Below are 17,129 nucleotides of genomic sequence, written 5' to 3' on the forward strand. Positions count from 1 at the left end.
TACAGACCCATGGTTTTGCTTTAGCTCTGGGTGCAATAGTACATGGATTGTCAGCTTGTGGTCACGGGAAAGCCGAAGAACTGAGTAACAGACTAATGCCAGCCTGGATAAAAATCGTGCTTGCTGAGGTAAAGGAGTTTGAATTCATATCCTGTTTATTGCAGGCGGGGGTGACTTTAAATGAACGGTAGAGACAGAGTTTTCCTTGATTCTGTAGAGATGATGCTAGGAAAAGCTAGGACTATCTGAACATGATGTTTCATTAGTATTTGGAAGCAAAAATATATCTTTGGGCTGTTTGCTAAAGGAAAAAGAAAACCCTGTTTCTCTTCTGCTTGGATGACTCATGGAAAATGTTTATCTCAATGGATCTTAATTTGGACATCTTTACTAATTTGGAACAATATCCAAGGATAAAATCTAGGTTATTAAATGCAGATGCCTTGTGAAATTAGATGCTACTTATAAAAATTAGACTAACAGAATGGTGATTATAGTGCTTCAGTTGTTATAATAATTTTAATTTATCTCACTGTAACAAAAACAGTGTGTTTGAAATCAAACTTACAGATTGCAGCTGAAGGTAAGTATCACTAAAGAAACAGTGTTTCAGACTTGAATTGTACTGGCATATTTTGTGGATTACAGACTATGCTAGAAGAAAATGGTTGGTCAGGGAGAAGTGCATGATGGTTTAAGATTGGGGGAGGAGCAGGGAGAAGCTCCATATAAAGCATTCATTCACCAAGAGAGGGATGAATAATTATCCAGCATGCTGGAGTCTGACCTGAGAAGGTTGTTGGGATAAGAGGTGTACAAGTGATAGCAACCATGGTTTTTAAATTGAAAGAAGCAAGTGTTTTGTCCTACAGTAGTGCTGTGTGACCTCATTGATTCACTGATCCTGAATTATGGTTCCAGGGTTCTCCAACAATGCAGCGTCTCGCTGCTGTCAGTGGGCTGGTTGCACTGGTGGGTTCTGAAGGAGGCATGATACAGGTGAGAACATGCAAGCAAATGGTACCTTTGTCTCTTCTTGAAATGTGGCTAGAAGGTAAGATGGAATGATGCCCTCTGCATCCTTACAGCAGTGGTTATACACCAGGGCTTCCCATTTATGCAATAGTGAGTCATTTTGGGCATGAACCAAGCAGGACAGAACTGCAATGTGTAAAATGGTATTTTTCCATTTTCCCATCACATGGCCCATGTGCAGTGCCATTGGGGAAAAGTTTACAGCCATGTAGGCTTTCTCCTTTTCTCTTCTGCTCACCCACAAAAAGCATGTGTGCAAATGTAATCTGTCTTTTCAGCACCTATTCTCTGTTTTGTTGTTTCTTCTTTTCCCTTATAAAATTCACGTCTTTTTTCTTTCCTTTGGCAGCTGAAATCTGAGAGCATTCAATCCTCCCAGTTTCAAAGTAAGCTGAATGAAGTCATCAGAACCCTTACACAGGTAAGAAGGTAGCCTCTGTTTCCTGCTTTGGATAATGCTCTAGGGTACTGTGACACCTTGCACAAACAGGCCAAATCTGTTTAAAGAAACTGCATAGTGTCTCTGTCCAGCCTAAGTGAGGCAATATAGGGAAATATGTCTAATTAGTGGTTTATTGTCTCAACAGATAATTGGTTTTTCAGGACAGATTGGCCTTCAGACAAATGCAGCAGGACTTTTGGGACGCCTTCATATGTCCTGTCTGTCTTCTACCCAGAACAGGGCATCTGGTAAGATGCTTTATTATTGCTGCTTAAAGAACATATAGAAGTAGCTAAAAAGGCAAGGGACACATCAGGCAATACAGGCTTGACATTGCAGCCCTATTAAATGACATGACAGCCTTTGAATCTGAGACCTCATGGTCCTGTGTGCCAGACCTAAAGGTTGGAACATGAAGCAGGAATCAGTGTGCTGAATAGGATCCTGGTTTTACTTGCAGTATCAAAGTAAGGTTCTAAGTTGTTCTGGTCAAACTTGTGAATTGCTTCTGTCTTTATTCTTTTATAGAATAAATTGTAAAGAAGTTTACACTGCATATGGCACGTGTTTGACATCTACGTTATCCACTCCATGTCCTGAGAACTGATTAATCTACTCTTTGTTTTAGCATTTCCCACTGTATAGAAAAGCCAACACTTAAGTAGTCCATAAAAAAAAGCAAGCTGACTTTTCAAAGGTATTTTTCTAGAATAGATCTTCTCTGGTTAACTGAAGTCAAAAACTAGTGTTCTGTGCCCTTTCAGTGTAGCAATTCGAACAGAAATTCATCTTCTGTCGATACGTCATTACCTTCTGGTGTTGTTTCAGTGTCTGTTGGTAAAATAAAGGCAGGATTACACCATTGATTAAATACCAGTAGTAGGAGAGAACTAATGAAGTGGAGGCTGTTCACTTCAGTGTGAACCAAGTTGAAAACCAATAATATGAAGTATAGATAAACTTCTTCATCACTGAAAAAAAGACTTGGAGTTTCTACTTTTGCATAATCTTGGCACATGTGCCTGAGGTTAGACAGATGTGGAATGTGTCTGTTGCATTAAACTTACTAAGCTTTTGAAGATCTCCCTTTTAAAGCCTGACTCACAGTAGCTGATACATTTTAAGTTCTTATCCCTGGCTTTTCAGCTGGTCAATGAATTTGTTTTTTCAGACCTGGCACCTCTCACCAATGCAAACGTTTAGCTTGCCTTAAAAGTGGAAAGGCCAATGCATCTATCAATAAACTAAATGCTTTAAGTCACCTACATAATTAGTTAGCTCAAACATATCTCAATTCAGCCTTTGAATTTATATGGGAGCTTGAGGTTATAATTTCTGCTGGCATATTTTAGTATATAAACAGACTTTTTTTCTTCATAGTTCCTCCAGATTTTAGCTACTTGCCTGAAAACAGCTTTATCAGGGCAGCGATTGACTTTGCCATTGAAAGTGGAAAGAAAGGTAAGAAAGGATCAGACTACAGTATCCCTCTGGGAAATTTGTAATGACTATTAAAAGTGACCTGCTTTTATTTGCTTAGAGAACTTCTATAAATACTAATTTGAACTTCACTAATGTGGGATATTTAATCTCTAAATAAAAAATTGAATAACACTAGGTAGAATTGTGCAGTTAGGGCTTTAGTTTTCTCCGCTGCATTTTTCAGACTTTTTAAACCCTTTCCCTTTCCCCTTTTCTCTGTGTCCATGAGATGATGTGTCTCATCTTCCCTGTGGGAATGAAAGTCAAATCACTTTAAGTGTTAGCATGTATCCTCAGAAATAATCCATCATCAGGCAAACTTTATGCTGCCCCTTATTTCAGTGATCCTAGGTTCAGGTAACAGAGTGGATTCACATGGGTTACTGCTATGTGATAAATGCAAAGGAACCTGAAGGAAGTATGATCTTTACATAAGGAGTGCTAGCAAAAAGAGAGATGTCTTGCTGTGCAATCTTAAGTGAGACAAAGCAGAGGGGATTATTCCTATGTTGAGCTCAGTGAGCTCACTGCTATCCTATGACGCAGGCTTTGCTTTCAATGGAGGTAAAAATTGCCCATGCCTTGCCTCCAGGGGGACTCCAGGAGGATTTTCATTGAGTTAACTCCCTGGGTTTAAGTAACAGAGTGTGTAGCAAAGGTTAGCATCTGTCTGGCAGTTTTTGTGTTGTGTAACTACAGGATGGGGAATGAGAGCAGTGTCAGAAAACTTTGCTGTTCTACTGTTAACAAATGCAAAAATACTACTCTACTAGGTGAGGAATATCTGTAATTAACTCATGAATTGGTTCAAGGAGAAGGTACCAGGGAAGTTTCTATTTATCATTAACAAAAAGCCTTTTTTGATAGGACATTAATGTTAAAAAATGCAACTGTTGATTACAAACAACAGGTAGCTAATTCTCAGATACAAGAAGAAATAACAGTAATTTTATAATGCTTTTCAGTTCTTCACTACACATTGGTCTTCAGTGCAGTGTTCACTTTTTTTCCTGAGCTGTTTAGCCAAATGTCTGTGTATAAAATTCAGCCTGTGATTGAATCTTCTGTTGTAGGCCCCGAATGTGTCCCAACTGAGCTGGTGAAGGTAGCACTGGCACCCATTGCATTAGTTGGAGAAAGCCATCAGTATCCACCTGTAAACTGGGCATCCATCCTTTCTCCTTTGATGAGGCTAAACTTTGGTAAGATTAATAGTTTTCTATTAAGTCTTTTTTACTTGTCATAAGACTTCTTTACTAACACAGCTTTCACAAACTTTGAGGGCTTGAAGTGTTTATTATGTTTTCAAGACTAACTTTTTAATGTTTGCAAGTATATATTTGTGATCACCGTGTGGACACAGTTTGTTTTAACTCAAGAAAAGACTAGAGAAGATCAGAGCTGAGAAGTTTGGAGCAGTGTTGGAAGTTCCCTAAAACACTGGTGAAATTGGACTGAATTTTTCATTTGAACTATTTACAGTAAGAAGAGCCCATCATGAAACTCAACTAATTGTTTCTTTTTTTCAGTACCCACTAAGTGCTGGTCCAGTGCCTGTGGCAGAGGCTGCAGGCAGCTTTGTCACAAGTTTGAACTGCTCTGTAGTTCATCTAGCTGTCACTAGTGTGAAATACACTTTCTACTAATTTACACTGGGTGACAGAGGAAATTATATACCTTTTTCCATCATGATCCTGATTTTGTCAGTGTTTCTCATAATATTTTTTTCTTCATGCTGGAGAGTAGCTTTGATCCTGAAGTATTGTGTTGGACAGCTTGTATAATAATTTTCTACTCAGGATATCTGTCAGTGCCTCTTTTGGTTGATGTAAGTGTCTGAGTTTCAAACTAATTTCCTTAAAAAAAACCCCAACAAACTACTGTGCGAAGTTCTGTATTTGTTTCTGTGTTTGATTCCACTGAGTTTTGTTTCTCCTGATTTATGTAACTTACTACGGGCCTTGCAGATTCTTTTACAACTGGGTTGAGCAAGTGCTGTTGTGTTTAAATTGATGTGCTGTAGATCCCAGAATATGGAAGGCTGTTATTTCTTTCTAGCATTTATTTTATTTATACAGAGTGCTTGTATAAGCACTAGAAATCATTTAACTGTCCTATGAGGAAAAACTCCTTGCTAGATACAGAAAGTTTTGGTACATGTTAAAACACTTTCGTTTATACTTGAGCTGTAGCTTCTGTTTTACTTGATATTCTTGCAATTGATTGTAAAGTCCTTTGTAAGAATAAGCGAAAGAATTTGCTATACTGAGTTCTGCAGTCCATGCTGATGCAAATCTGTGTGCCTTATGAATAGCTGAAACTTGTTAAATGTATGGGGGATTTTTTTATTCCTGTTTTTCACCTAGGAGTCTTACTTTTGTGTATCAGGGGAATTCCAGAGGAAGCAGTACCTCAGTTTTGTGGCTGTGTTTTTATTGACTTCAGACAGCATCATAGTCTACATCTTCATATATAATTTCTCCTGACTGTCCCTCTGTAGTGTTGTGGAAGTTGCACACCCTTCTCTAGATTATGTATACATGCAGAAATAGGTCATGCTATGTGATAACGAGCAATTTTCACATGCTAGAAAGTGTAATGCAGAATAGTTGTGTTATGACCTAACAGTCCACCTAGAAATGTGGCACTCTAACACACTTTTTCTGGAACAACTATATCAATCATAGCATCGTTTGGGTTAGAAAAGACCCTTAAGATCATCAAGTCCAACCATCAGCCTAACACTGCCAAGTCCACCACTAAACCATGTCCCTAAGCACCACGTCTACCAAATACCTCCAGAGGCGGTCACTCAACCTCTTCCCTGGGCAGCCTGTTCCAATGCTTGATAACCCTGTCAGTGAAGAAATTTTTCCTGATATCCAATCTAAACCTCCCCTGGTAGTGCAACTTAAGGCTGTTTCCTCTCGTCTCTTCTATTGTTACAAGGAAAAGAGACCAACACCCACCTTGCTACACCCTCCTTTCAAGTAGTTGTAGAGAGCAATAAGGTCTCCCCTCCCCTCAGCCCCCTCTTCTCCAGGCTGAACAACCCCAGTTCCCTCAGCCACCCCTCATAAGACTTGTGCTCCAGAGCCCTCACCAGCTTTGTTGCTCTCCTGTGGACATGTTCCAGCAACACATTTGTCTTGTAGTGAGGGGCCCAAAACTGAACACAGTATTCAAGGTGCAGTCTCACTAGTGCTGAGTACAGGAGGACAATTGCTTCCCTCAGTCCTGCTGGCCACATTATTTCTCATACAAGCCAGTCATGAATATTTTTATGAAAATTAGGCTGTATGCTCAATTCTTTTGGGTTCTCTAGGTCACTGTTGTTCATGTCTGAGAATTTATGACTGTTATTCAGTAGTGCTCTGAAGTGAACAGTCATAGGCAAATCATAATCTGTGTCTTGGCGGTCCAAGCTAGTGAGAGACAATTTTTGAACTGGTTACCAAAGTATCTTGTTAAAATTTCACCCTTTCAGAGTTCTGCAGATGACTTAATTTCTCGTATAAGGTATTTTATTTCGAAGAACCTGATACTAGACTCTAAAATCTTTGCTTTGTTCATGCACTAATGTTAGTGAACTTTATAAAGGTGATGCTATATAGATTGCCGCTTTCATTACTGAAAGAACATTTTAAACTTGCAAAGCACTGATTTAAGTTTTATGCTCTCATTTAAAAGTCATGTATCTTCTCTCTAATGGGTTAAATGCTAGTATAATACTGAAATTGTTTCTCCTTACGTTGCTGTAGCAATTATGACCTATATAGAAGCCATGCCTTTGCTCAAAGTACCTCTTCAACATATTTATGACTAGTTACGCTATTAAGAAACAGGCTGTACCAGTCATTAAGGGGACTTTAAAGAGAAACTAATAAGAATTCCATAACCATCATAACCACTTTGCACAGTAAGGGCTTCCCACATGTTAACCTGGAGAATGCTGCAACCGAGCATCCACAGCAGTGGGTGACTGTGTTCTGTGACATATTGTGTGAACATGGGGTACATGGAAGAGCAGAAACATGTAAACAAATGCTAATTAATCCTACATTTAGCAGGAATAATTGACTCATTTCTCCTTCTGTCGATTAAGTCTTCTCTTTATTTGGCAAGGAGTTTTTTAATTCCTATTTTTCCTATCATTCCCACATTTTTGTTCTTGAGTGAATTGAAATGAAGTTGGCCAAATCCTGAGATTTATTGCTGGATGTGTGTGAATGGGAAGAGAGGACTTTTAACATGTATGTGTTAAAAGCTTTAAGCAGCATCTGTAGAAAAGCAAATTATAATGTAGTGCTCTAGGAGAATAATAACCCTCCTTTATTTTATGAGTTGAGAACAGATTTAAAGTAAAAATAATTTCTTCATAACTTCCATTTGTTTTATTCTGCTTTAGGTGATGAGGTAAAACATCTCTGCCTTCAACTAGCTGTGACACAGGCCCAGTCATCTCAAAATGCAGCAATGCTTTTAGGGATGTGGGTGGCACCTCCCCTTGTCTACAGTCTCAGTGTACGTATCTCAGCACCTCTTTCTTATAAGTTCCCTCAGTGATGATGTTTAAGATGTCTCACCAGAAAAGGATTACTGGGTTCAGAATTCTGCAGAATTCTGTTTAGCAAATATTTATAGTGAGAGAAAGGCTATTCTGGGGCCTTGAATTTCAAGGCAGACATACAGTCTGCTACCTTGGTTTTACTTAAATTGCTTAAGACCGGTTTCCTCTCTCTGATTTCATGCTATAGCTCTGATAACCTAGAGATGTAAGAAGGCGTGGCATTTAAGGAGAAAAAGTATCTTTTATTATAGCAGCTGATAGTTCAGAAAAAAGTCCCACCTCTGTCCAAAAGCTTGCCTGCTTCTTCTAGCAATGTCTCTCGATCTAGTAAAATGTGTTACTTGTTGAAAACCTTAACTTTATTCCGTAGATAGTCAACAGAATAGCCTGTAGTATAATCAAATTTGGGTTTATCCTCCACTACAGTGCAGTTGTCTTATAGAGGTACAACATGAACTGCACGATACAACCTCACAGTGCACTTGACTGTACAGTTCAGTCAGTTTATACAAGTTGAGGAGCAGGTTCATGACAACTCTCAGAAAATCCATTGTGGATTTTTGTGATCTTTTCCAGTTCTTCAAGGGGTATTTTTGTCTTCTAATTTTTGATTCATTGGTCTTCATAGATATATAAACACTTGGCAATTCTAAGATTCTACAAAAAAAAGATTTTATTTCTGAGCACCAATTTCTCATTGCAGTGAGGATTTGAGGTCACAAAATGAGCACAGCCACGGAGTGTGTAAGCTTTAGATTCCTTCAAGGTAGTTATTCATTCTTCCCCACTAGCTAGCAATATTAATGGTGCTAAGAGTACCATACTTTTGTCCTTGGCTGTCTAGTTAGTCTGTATGCTTCATGTACAAATGCAGTGGGCACCATATAGGGAAATCACAATTGTCGGGCCACTAAAGAGACATGGTATCTAGGGTTCTTTCAAATGAAGTTCCTCAATTTTTAAGGAAAATAGAATATTGATATGTTTGAACTCTTTTTTAATTTAAGTAATTAATCAGAAGAGGGAAGAAGAATTGAGAATTATTTATGACTTTGAGTGCTTTTTTAAGTGGTGTTTTAGCTACTTTTTATAATTTCATCCTTTATAGCACTAGTTGAAGGTCAGTGAAGAGTTAGAATCTGAAACTAAACAAAAGGTTTTGCTTTTCAGGTGAAAACCCAGAAATACCTTTTCATGTCCCTGCCCCTGTGGATGAAACATGTTGCAGAAGACAAACTACAGTCTTTTACAGAAGTGTTTCTGATACAGCAATTTGAAGTGAAGAACCACACAAAAAACCCAGAAATCTGCCAGAGTGTTTTACAGGGGCTCATGCAGGCAATGAAACTTCCAAACCCTGCCCAGTACTGCTGGAGCTTTCTGTGCCAGGCTGTGGAGAAAATATTTGAGCTTCTACCAAATGAGGTTCAGGTAAGGAATAAGTAGGAGGTCAAGGAAAATTGTAACTGGGTATTTTTAGTTACAGTACATCCCATCTTTTTGCAGTGACCCATCAGATTTGAAACTTGAAGTAGATGTAACATTTTTAGTGACAGTATTTAAGATGCCTGCATAATTTCAATTTAACTTACTTTCAGATAATCTTTAGAATATGACTAAGTTGTGAAACCAATTTAGTGTACACTTTTCCCTCATAAATGAATTGATAATGGAAAAATGCAGTATTGGTACTGAAATAAATGTTATTGAAACAGAAGCAGAGAACAATCAGAGGGGTTTGGTTTTCCCCACACACACACAGAGGATTCAGCTTCTCACAATGGTTTAAAGAAACTAGCTATAGAAAATATCTCCAAGGAAGGGCACTTTTCTGTTTAAAAAAAACAAAACAACTCTTTGAAAGTTTTCATATGCCATTATTCCTTAATAATTAAGTACTTTGAAGTCCCCAGCAAATACAGAATTTCTAAAATAGAATAAATAAAATTAGGTTAGAGACCAATTAAATTGGTGAGTCCAGGAACTTTGTTAATGATCATAAATATGATGACGAAGAAACCAGAAGTATACATCTAAATATGCGTTTACTTTTCTGTTTCTAGAGAGGCGGACTGGACATGTATGTCGATGTAGCAAAATGTATCTCAGAAATGGCTGATTCGGAGATTGATCACATTGTCCAGATCTCTAAGGTAATGACGTTTTACTCCTGGTCTTTTATCACCAAATCATGTGAAACAAGCAAGCCTTACCATTTTTCTTGTCACCAGAGTGGTTTAGCTCATTACAAGCATTGATTGTTTTGTCTGCCATGCAAGTAAGAGAGTTTTGGCTCTAATTTGCAGGCAGCAAAGAGAAGCAAAAGTGATAAGAGCCCATATCCAAAACTTCTTTGAGGCAACTGAAATACTACTGATTTCCCCTGAGAGCTTTGAACTGAAGAGTCTAAGTAACTTGGGCACGTTCAGGCAGGACTCTGTTAGCAGAACAGGAATGGTGTTAGATCTTCTGAATCTCAGACCAATGATGCAAACAGCAGACCATAGTCCTCTTTGGTTAATGTAACTACCTACTTGAAACAGACTGTAAATGCATCCCGCTAACTATGTGTGCTTGAACTGGTGGATCCCTGCTTCTGTTAAGAGTGTGAAATACTTTCACTGAACAACCTTTCATTCTTGACTTAATGTGCTGTATTTGCATTCACACTCAGATGTTTCATGGTGGACAAGATTACTAAGTATGACAATGGAACAGAAAAGCTTTCAGCTTCTAGCTCATCAGTGGAATCAATTAGCAGTGCAGTTCTTAGCAGCTGAAATGCCAAGGAAATTGCCTGCACGGAAGGACTTGATGGTTTCAGATCAGATCGTTATAATCAAACATCCATGACATAAAACCATGTTGTCCTCTTTACTGGCAGATTCACTAGATAATCAAGCATTTAAATAGGTTAGGGAACCTGAACTGTCATTTCCTTATATCTTTGAGTTCTTATTTTCCACACTGGAAAATGCCATTTAAGAAAACCTTTTTTGTCACTGCAGTGAATCTGTCTTGCAAGAATATTGAGTCTCCAGAACTGTCAAGCTGGGTCATTTCAATTTTAAGGGGAATGTAAAATTTAAAGCAGTATGAAAACAGTCAAACTGTACTGATTTGCAATTTGCTGGACTATTTAGAAATGTGTAAAATTAAAGTAATATGTACAGTATTCTGTTTCATAATTTGTCTTGAAGAAAAATGAGCCTGCTAGATAATCAAGTGATTTCTCCCCTTTTTTATAAAGAGGAATGCAGCACCTTCTGTTCCCTCAAGAAAGGCATGTTTTAATTTAACACGTTTTTTAATTGCATTTGCAGAACAATATAGAGAAGGCCACATTCACGAAAGTGTATTTAATTGCTCAAGGCAGACTGCCTCTGATGAACTTGAGTGCCGTGATTGATACTGTGGCAGGATATCACCAGAAAGAAAATATTTTATGGATGCTCTTGCATAGTTTCTATCACGCTCGTATTGTGAGCCATGAAAACACAGGTAAGGCCAGGCTTAAAGAAGAATCAACAGCAAAATCAACAGGTATCAATGGATCTACACTGATTCTTTTAAAATAGTTTTAAGATGGTTTAACCCAAGTGTTTCCAAATTTCTCAATATTAGAAACTAGTCAATCTTCAGAATTTTTCTGCTCTTCAAATACTTGTATCAAACATTGCTTTTATGTTTTTCTCCAATTCTTTATGTCTCTGTGGATCAGCCACAAGTAATTTGTCTCAGCCAGGTGGTTTCCAGACCAGAGTTTTGACTAGATCTGTGTCTCCTAGTCTTTTTAGACTTTCAGTGTGAGGTAGTGTTAGAAATGTACATGGCACATCAGAGACCAGTAATAGTGTAACTCTGCTAACCTTCAGATCTAATATCTGATTTACTGGTGTGCAAAGCCTTAGTAAGGGACACGTTCCCGTGAGACTGGTTGGACCAAGGAAATAGCTTCCTTTTGTGAACTCCTTGCACTGAGTTAGCACAGGAAACAAATTGCCCTTCCGCCTCTTCATAACCATACCAGATAGTTATCTAGAGTTGGGCTGGCTCAGCTTAGGGTCTTCTAAAGCACTGGAGCTGATGCAAGAGATGTAGCAGAATCAGACAGGAGGATGAAGGAGGAAGAACAGAGGGAGGCAAGAATGAAGTCTCCTCGTTTTCATGGCAGAAGGATCTTTGGCTGCCTGTGTTCACAGAACAACTGCAAAGCATTATGTGGCTACATGCATTAGCTGCCAGATGTGATTGAAGAACTTCAAACAGTAGTGAGTTTTTGGAATGAGTGAAGTGAGGCTCCTTGGGGTAAAAGAGGAGGCAACATGAAAGAGGGCACATGTAAAGACTACAAGTAAATGGTAGTGTATGAAGTGACATGGTCTTGAAGGTGAAGATGGTTATTAGTTCGTAGGAGGTAGAATGGATTTTGGACAGCAGAATCTGAATCAATTAAATATGTTCCATCCTTGGGTTGAGGGCTGACTTTTTTTACATGCCTTCACTGTATTTTACTCTCTGCGCTGTAGGAGGATTTTCAGAGCACTCCCCGCATTCTTGCCTATTGTACAGTGACATCAGTGCTAGACTTGGATGAAGTACTGGGGTAAAAACTTGAGGGAAGCTTCAGGATTCTGTAGCAGTCATATGCAGACTGGGTTAGTGGGACCTGCAGGCTGCCATTATGTGAAATAATTCTTGCTCAGCTTTCCTTTTTCTGTGTGTTCAATGTGTTGCCTGCATTATAAGCAGGTTTTGTACTGTTTAAGTGCCCATATGCCTTCTGCCAGTGGCAATCATGAATCACATGTGATAGTGGTATTGTTGATTGTTGTTCTTCCACAGTCAGTGCTTTGTTGCTATAGTGATTCCCTATTCTTGGATTTTAATGCAAAATGGTGCATTTTATTGTTTTATGTTGTTCTGGTTTGATATTCTTGTTCTAGGAGTGCTGAAAAGAATGGACTGGCTGCTGGACCTGATGGGCTACATCAGAAATTTAGCATACAAGTCAACACCCTTACAAGATGTTGATCTTAAAGAGGTACATGCTATGAAAATAATTTGCAGCTTTCAGGAAAAAAGGAGGTTTTGATGTATTTCATGTTTTTCCTCATCAATAAGTATTATTCCCCATGCTTTTATACTTTAGAAGATTGTCATCTTTCCTTCATAGAGAAATCCTTCTAATTTTTTGTGAATGTATGTGTGTTTAAAACTCTTTACTTTAAAATAACACCGACATTTAAATTATGATAGAAGCTAAAGGCAACTGAAGGAAACCATTGCTTCAAATATACTGTATTTAGAACAACGAAAAGAAAAACTTGAATTTACCAGTAGAACTGTCAAAGCCGGTCAAAACGGTGCAGCCGATTTTTCTAAGAGGGCTTGGACAGTTTTAAGGAACTAATGTTGTTCATTGTTACATCTGTACAGCTGTTTAAGTCTTACGGTTGAGGACATGAAATAAGCTGCTGCTTAGATCAGAAAGGCATTCATTACATGGCTGCAATATTTCCTAATCATTTGTAGCACCGTAAGAATGACCATCTCTAATTTCCCTCAACAATCAGCTTAATCAGCTTGCTGTAAAGAAATTATTTCCCCATTTTAAATCATAGAATCATAGAATCATAGAGTGGTTTGGGTTGGAAGGGACCCCTAGAGGTCATCTAGTCCAACCCCCCTGCAGGCTAACTAGATCAGGTTGCTCAGAGCCCCATCCAACCTGGCCTTGAATGCTTCCAGGCATGGGGCCTCCACTACCTCTCTGGGCAACCTGTTCCAGTGTTTCACCACCCTCATTGTAAAGAATTTCTTCCTTATATCTAGTCTAAACCTACCCTAGTTTAGTTTAAACGAAATGTGGATCAGTCTTAATCAAAAGGATGATTTTAGAAGAGTGTGTGTTTGCTTTTATTTCTGTAAACATTTTAGTTTGATTTGGAGTTTAGAAAAAGGCTTATGCTGCTTCCAAAGCATAAGAGAATATTAAGGACTTTTTAGTTCTTGCATTTTGAGTGTTGGCTGAATTTTCAGATGATTGTTTTGAAGAGCAGGCCACCATCTGGATTTTTGGTTTGGGGCACTTTGGGTTTTTTCCCCCTTCTGTATTATTAATCTAACAAAGTGCATTTTTGCCTTTTTCCTGTTTAGTGCATAGACTTCCTCCTGTGGCTGTTTGCAGCTTCTGTGGTGGCCTGGGCTGACCATGGTGCACCGTTACTGCTTGGCCTCAGTGCTAACTGGTCACTGCAGAAGCACCAAACAGTATTGCCGGAATTGTCCGAGGATCACATTGGCAAGCACCTCACTGACAAGTTTGCGGTGCAAGAGACTCTCACTCTCCTTCCAAGCAGCATTTCCCTTTTGCTGGCTAAAGAGCCTTGGAAAGAACAAACACAGAAGGTAAAATTGCATGTAGTGGTAAACATTTTCCAAGAGTCAGAAAGTACCCCATTTCTTAGTAGTCAGCTCAAGTCTTAGGTGGAGCAGTTATTTCCTCTATATCTGTTGCATCTGATTTGTGATCTATTTTTTCTTTATCTGCAATCAGATATGACTTGTCTCGAAAGATTGTGTGTAGCTTCTCAAGTAAAATGTGAGAGTTGTGAAGAACAAAAAACATTCCAATGTTGGGAGTCAAACTGTTAAGAGGGTACAGCTGGGAGAGGAGAGTTGGCAGCTGCTGGTAGCAAGTCAGTCTTTTAAACACTGAAAGGCAGATCATCTGCAATTGGACACTACCACAGTGGCAATTTAGGGCAATGAAAGATCTGTGCAGTTTGTAGTGTGTGTCACTTATTTTCAAATTTAAGTTGAAAATAAGTATGGAAAATTGTGCCTAATTCAGCAAGGCTACTGTAGATTGCTTGTGGTTGAGATACATGGAAATATCGTTAGAAACCTATAGATTAATAGTTAGCTGTTTTGTGTAAACAGAATCCACTAAGGACTGGCTCCTGTACACTCCTGTGCTCAGAGTTACCACTGAAGTCAGAATTCAGAATACGGGAGGAATGCAGGAGTGGGCTGTTAATGTGCAAGTGCCTAATTAGGCTTTAGGGAAGAATTTGAGGCTATGCCCTGAAAATCATCCTGATAAGTTTGAAATACCACGTTGTCCTCCAGACACCCTGCACTGCCAAAAGAAAATGAAAAATGAGAGAGGTCAAAAGAGGGACAAAGGCAGTAAGAGTTCTGAGGGATTTGCAGTAAAATGTTTGGACAAAAGACCAATAAGAAAGGATCATATTAATAGGCAAAAGGCATGAACAGGCAAGACAGGGCAGGGGGGAACTGTTTACTGTGCCTTCTTCATTACAAAGAATTATTGCTCAGATAATAAGAAGGAACAAAGGGTGTTTTGGATCTGTCTGTGGGAGAAATTGCACCAACAGTGAGATGTACTCTAGGCCGTTTAGATAGTTTGGGCAGAAGGTTGATTGGCCATTGCCTCTGATTAGGTAACTATGAGTTTAGCAGCAATCAGATATTGCTTGTCAAATGGAACAGAATTTGTGGTGTTCTGATACAGAACCTCTTTTAATTCAGATTTTCCTTTATATTTCAATCTTTAGTTTATTGACTGGCTGATCAATATGATGGAAAGTCCTAAGGAAGCATTATCAAAATCTTCCATGGACCTGCTGAAAGGTAGGATATTTTAATTGGATCCTTACTTTTCCATAACTATCAGTACAGATCAAAATCCAGTTGTTAAAAGGAGTGAGATTGATCTATACTATTAGCACATGTAGGAGAGCTGTATTTTGTCTTTAAGGAAACCTTAAGGTGAGTTAACATTCCTGTCTGTGATACCTTCTTGTATTTGCTGTCTCATCTGCTGATGCTTATGATGTACCACTGAATGTCCAAAGGACCTAAAGGTAAATCTAGTCCTACAGGTGTATTTCAGTTATAGATCTGTCAGTTGTTTTTGAAGTTACCCTTAAAAATGAAATGCAACATACTACTTGGAAACCCTCCAGTTCTAGGATAGCAATCACATAACAGTTTATTCAGATACAGTTGAAGACTGAACTGTGAGGAAGGGGTAGGAGACAGGCAAATGACAGCCTAGTGGAGTGGTCTGACAAGAAAGTATAGAGGTATGAGGGTTCCTGAAAAGTTGAATGAAAAGAAAGATGGGACGTACATGATATTTTGAATTACAGTAATGGCCTGTGGCCCTAGCATGTACCCCATTGCTCACCTAGAGATGTAGGAGTGTGAACACAATCTGTGCAAGTCCTATTAAGAGGACACCACAAATACTCTCAAGTGAAGTGAGTGTGCTTGTGCTTCTTTCTCTTAACACAAGACACCGCCTTTGAATCACCTGATTTTTTTGGATCTCAACGTGGCTTCTTGAAATCTGGTTGTAATTTCTTTGCATTAGTAGGATAATTAGCCTTGGTTTGAGGGTCTGCAATCTTTAGTCACTCTCTGACAAATTTCAAAATTGCCTTGTGTCTGCTAATCTCCACCAGAAACAATGCTCAGGGCTGTTGGAGAGTCTCCTCTGTACATCAGAGGATTCTGATACATACATTATATTCTCAGTATTCCCTGATTGAGATCAGTCATTGTTTCCCTTGAGATTTCCATTGGGTTTTTTTTGTTTTTAAGTACTAGAACATGCAACTCCCTTCTGGGAGTTGACAGTATGACTGGTTTGGTTACTGGATTTTGCCTAAACACATGATCCTTTCGAATTGAATTGAGGAGTTGTGAGTTGCACAGAGGACTTACGACGTTGTACTTTGTGCTTCCGTTCTTCATAGTGCCTTCTCTCTCCCCTCTTGCATCACTGCTCACTGAATTCAAACTTTATCCAGTGTTGGTTGATCTATGTGCCGCTTCAAAGTGATGGTCTAACTAGGAGATGATGTGATACGATTTCAGTAGGAGACATGTCATAAAGCAAGTCAAAGGCCTAGTATGACATCACATTTCAGAGGGGTGTAGGCTCTAGTGTATCTTGTGAACAGCAGAAGTTGCATCAGAAACTGTCAGCCTGGGAAGTGAAAAAGTTGTGAAAAGAGTCAGTAAAAGGAGAGCTGAAACTGTACCTGTGTTAATAAAATGACTAGGGAAAATACTTTCACATCCTTTCCAGTCTGGACTGCACAAATTGATGTCATTTGTCCTTGTCTTCACAGTTACACTTCTGGCCTTGAGATCGCTTGCAGAGTTCAAGAAGAAAGCAGTGTGGACTAAAGCTTATGGGTGGTAGCTGTGTGCTGTATCTTATCCAATGAAGAAAACTGTTCTTACTTGAAAGCATAATATTACTATTCAGGCATCAAGAAGACCAATTGCAAAGAGGTGTCCTGTCAGAAGTTTTTTTGGGGTTTTGTTATGGTTTTCTTTATCCTTTTACCTCTTCCCAAAGACTCATAAGATGAAAATCAATATTTTGTTTTTCACTGATGTGGTGTTCTTTTACAAACTACCTAGCATGGTTTGAGCTGTGCTGAATCTGAATGAGAAATACACATTCTGTTGTTCCAATTGTGTTGTTTCAGTGACACCTGGGAGCCTTGGAAGCTGGAGTGGAATATTCCTTTAACTCATGGAAGCTTTGTAGGAATG

The 17,129-nt window shown here is 38.8% G+C and overlaps 1 protein-coding gene across 3 annotated transcripts in view; it reads left to right on the forward strand.

Moving 5' to 3' along the window:
• The window catches only part of LOC104128266 (focadhesin-like), a 37,719-nt gene extending 20,590 nt beyond the window's left edge, over window positions 1-17,129 (forward strand). For all 3 annotated transcript variants that reach the window (XM_035896397.1, XM_035896388.1, XM_035896407.1), the window contains 14 exons: window positions 6-128; window positions 922-999; window positions 1,385-1,456; window positions 1,623-1,725; window positions 2,858-2,938; window positions 4,033-4,161; window positions 7,368-7,483; window positions 8,700-8,960; window positions 9,593-9,682; window positions 10,853-11,030; window positions 12,476-12,573; window positions 13,689-13,940; window positions 15,113-15,188; window positions 16,697-17,129. In XM_035896397.1, the coding sequence (XP_035752290.1) occupies window positions 6-128; window positions 922-999; window positions 1,385-1,456; window positions 1,623-1,725; window positions 2,858-2,938; window positions 4,033-4,161; window positions 7,368-7,483; window positions 8,700-8,960; window positions 9,593-9,682; window positions 10,853-11,030; window positions 12,476-12,573; window positions 13,689-13,940; window positions 15,113-15,188; window positions 16,697-16,770 (1,731 nt within the window). In that variant the 3' untranslated portion in view covers window positions 16,771-17,129. The remainder of the gene's footprint in view (window positions 1-5; window positions 129-921; window positions 1,000-1,384; window positions 1,457-1,622; window positions 1,726-2,857; window positions 2,939-4,032; window positions 4,162-7,367; window positions 7,484-8,699; window positions 8,961-9,592; window positions 9,683-10,852; window positions 11,031-12,475; window positions 12,574-13,688; window positions 13,941-15,112; window positions 15,189-16,696) is intronic.

Source organism: Egretta garzetta, unplaced genomic scaffold, assembly GCF_000687185.1.
Source record: "Egretta garzetta isolate BGI_Z169 unplaced genomic scaffold, ASM68718v1 scaffold170, whole genome shotgun sequence".
Taxonomy (NCBI): Eukaryota; Metazoa; Chordata; class Aves; order Pelecaniformes; family Ardeidae; genus Egretta; species Egretta garzetta.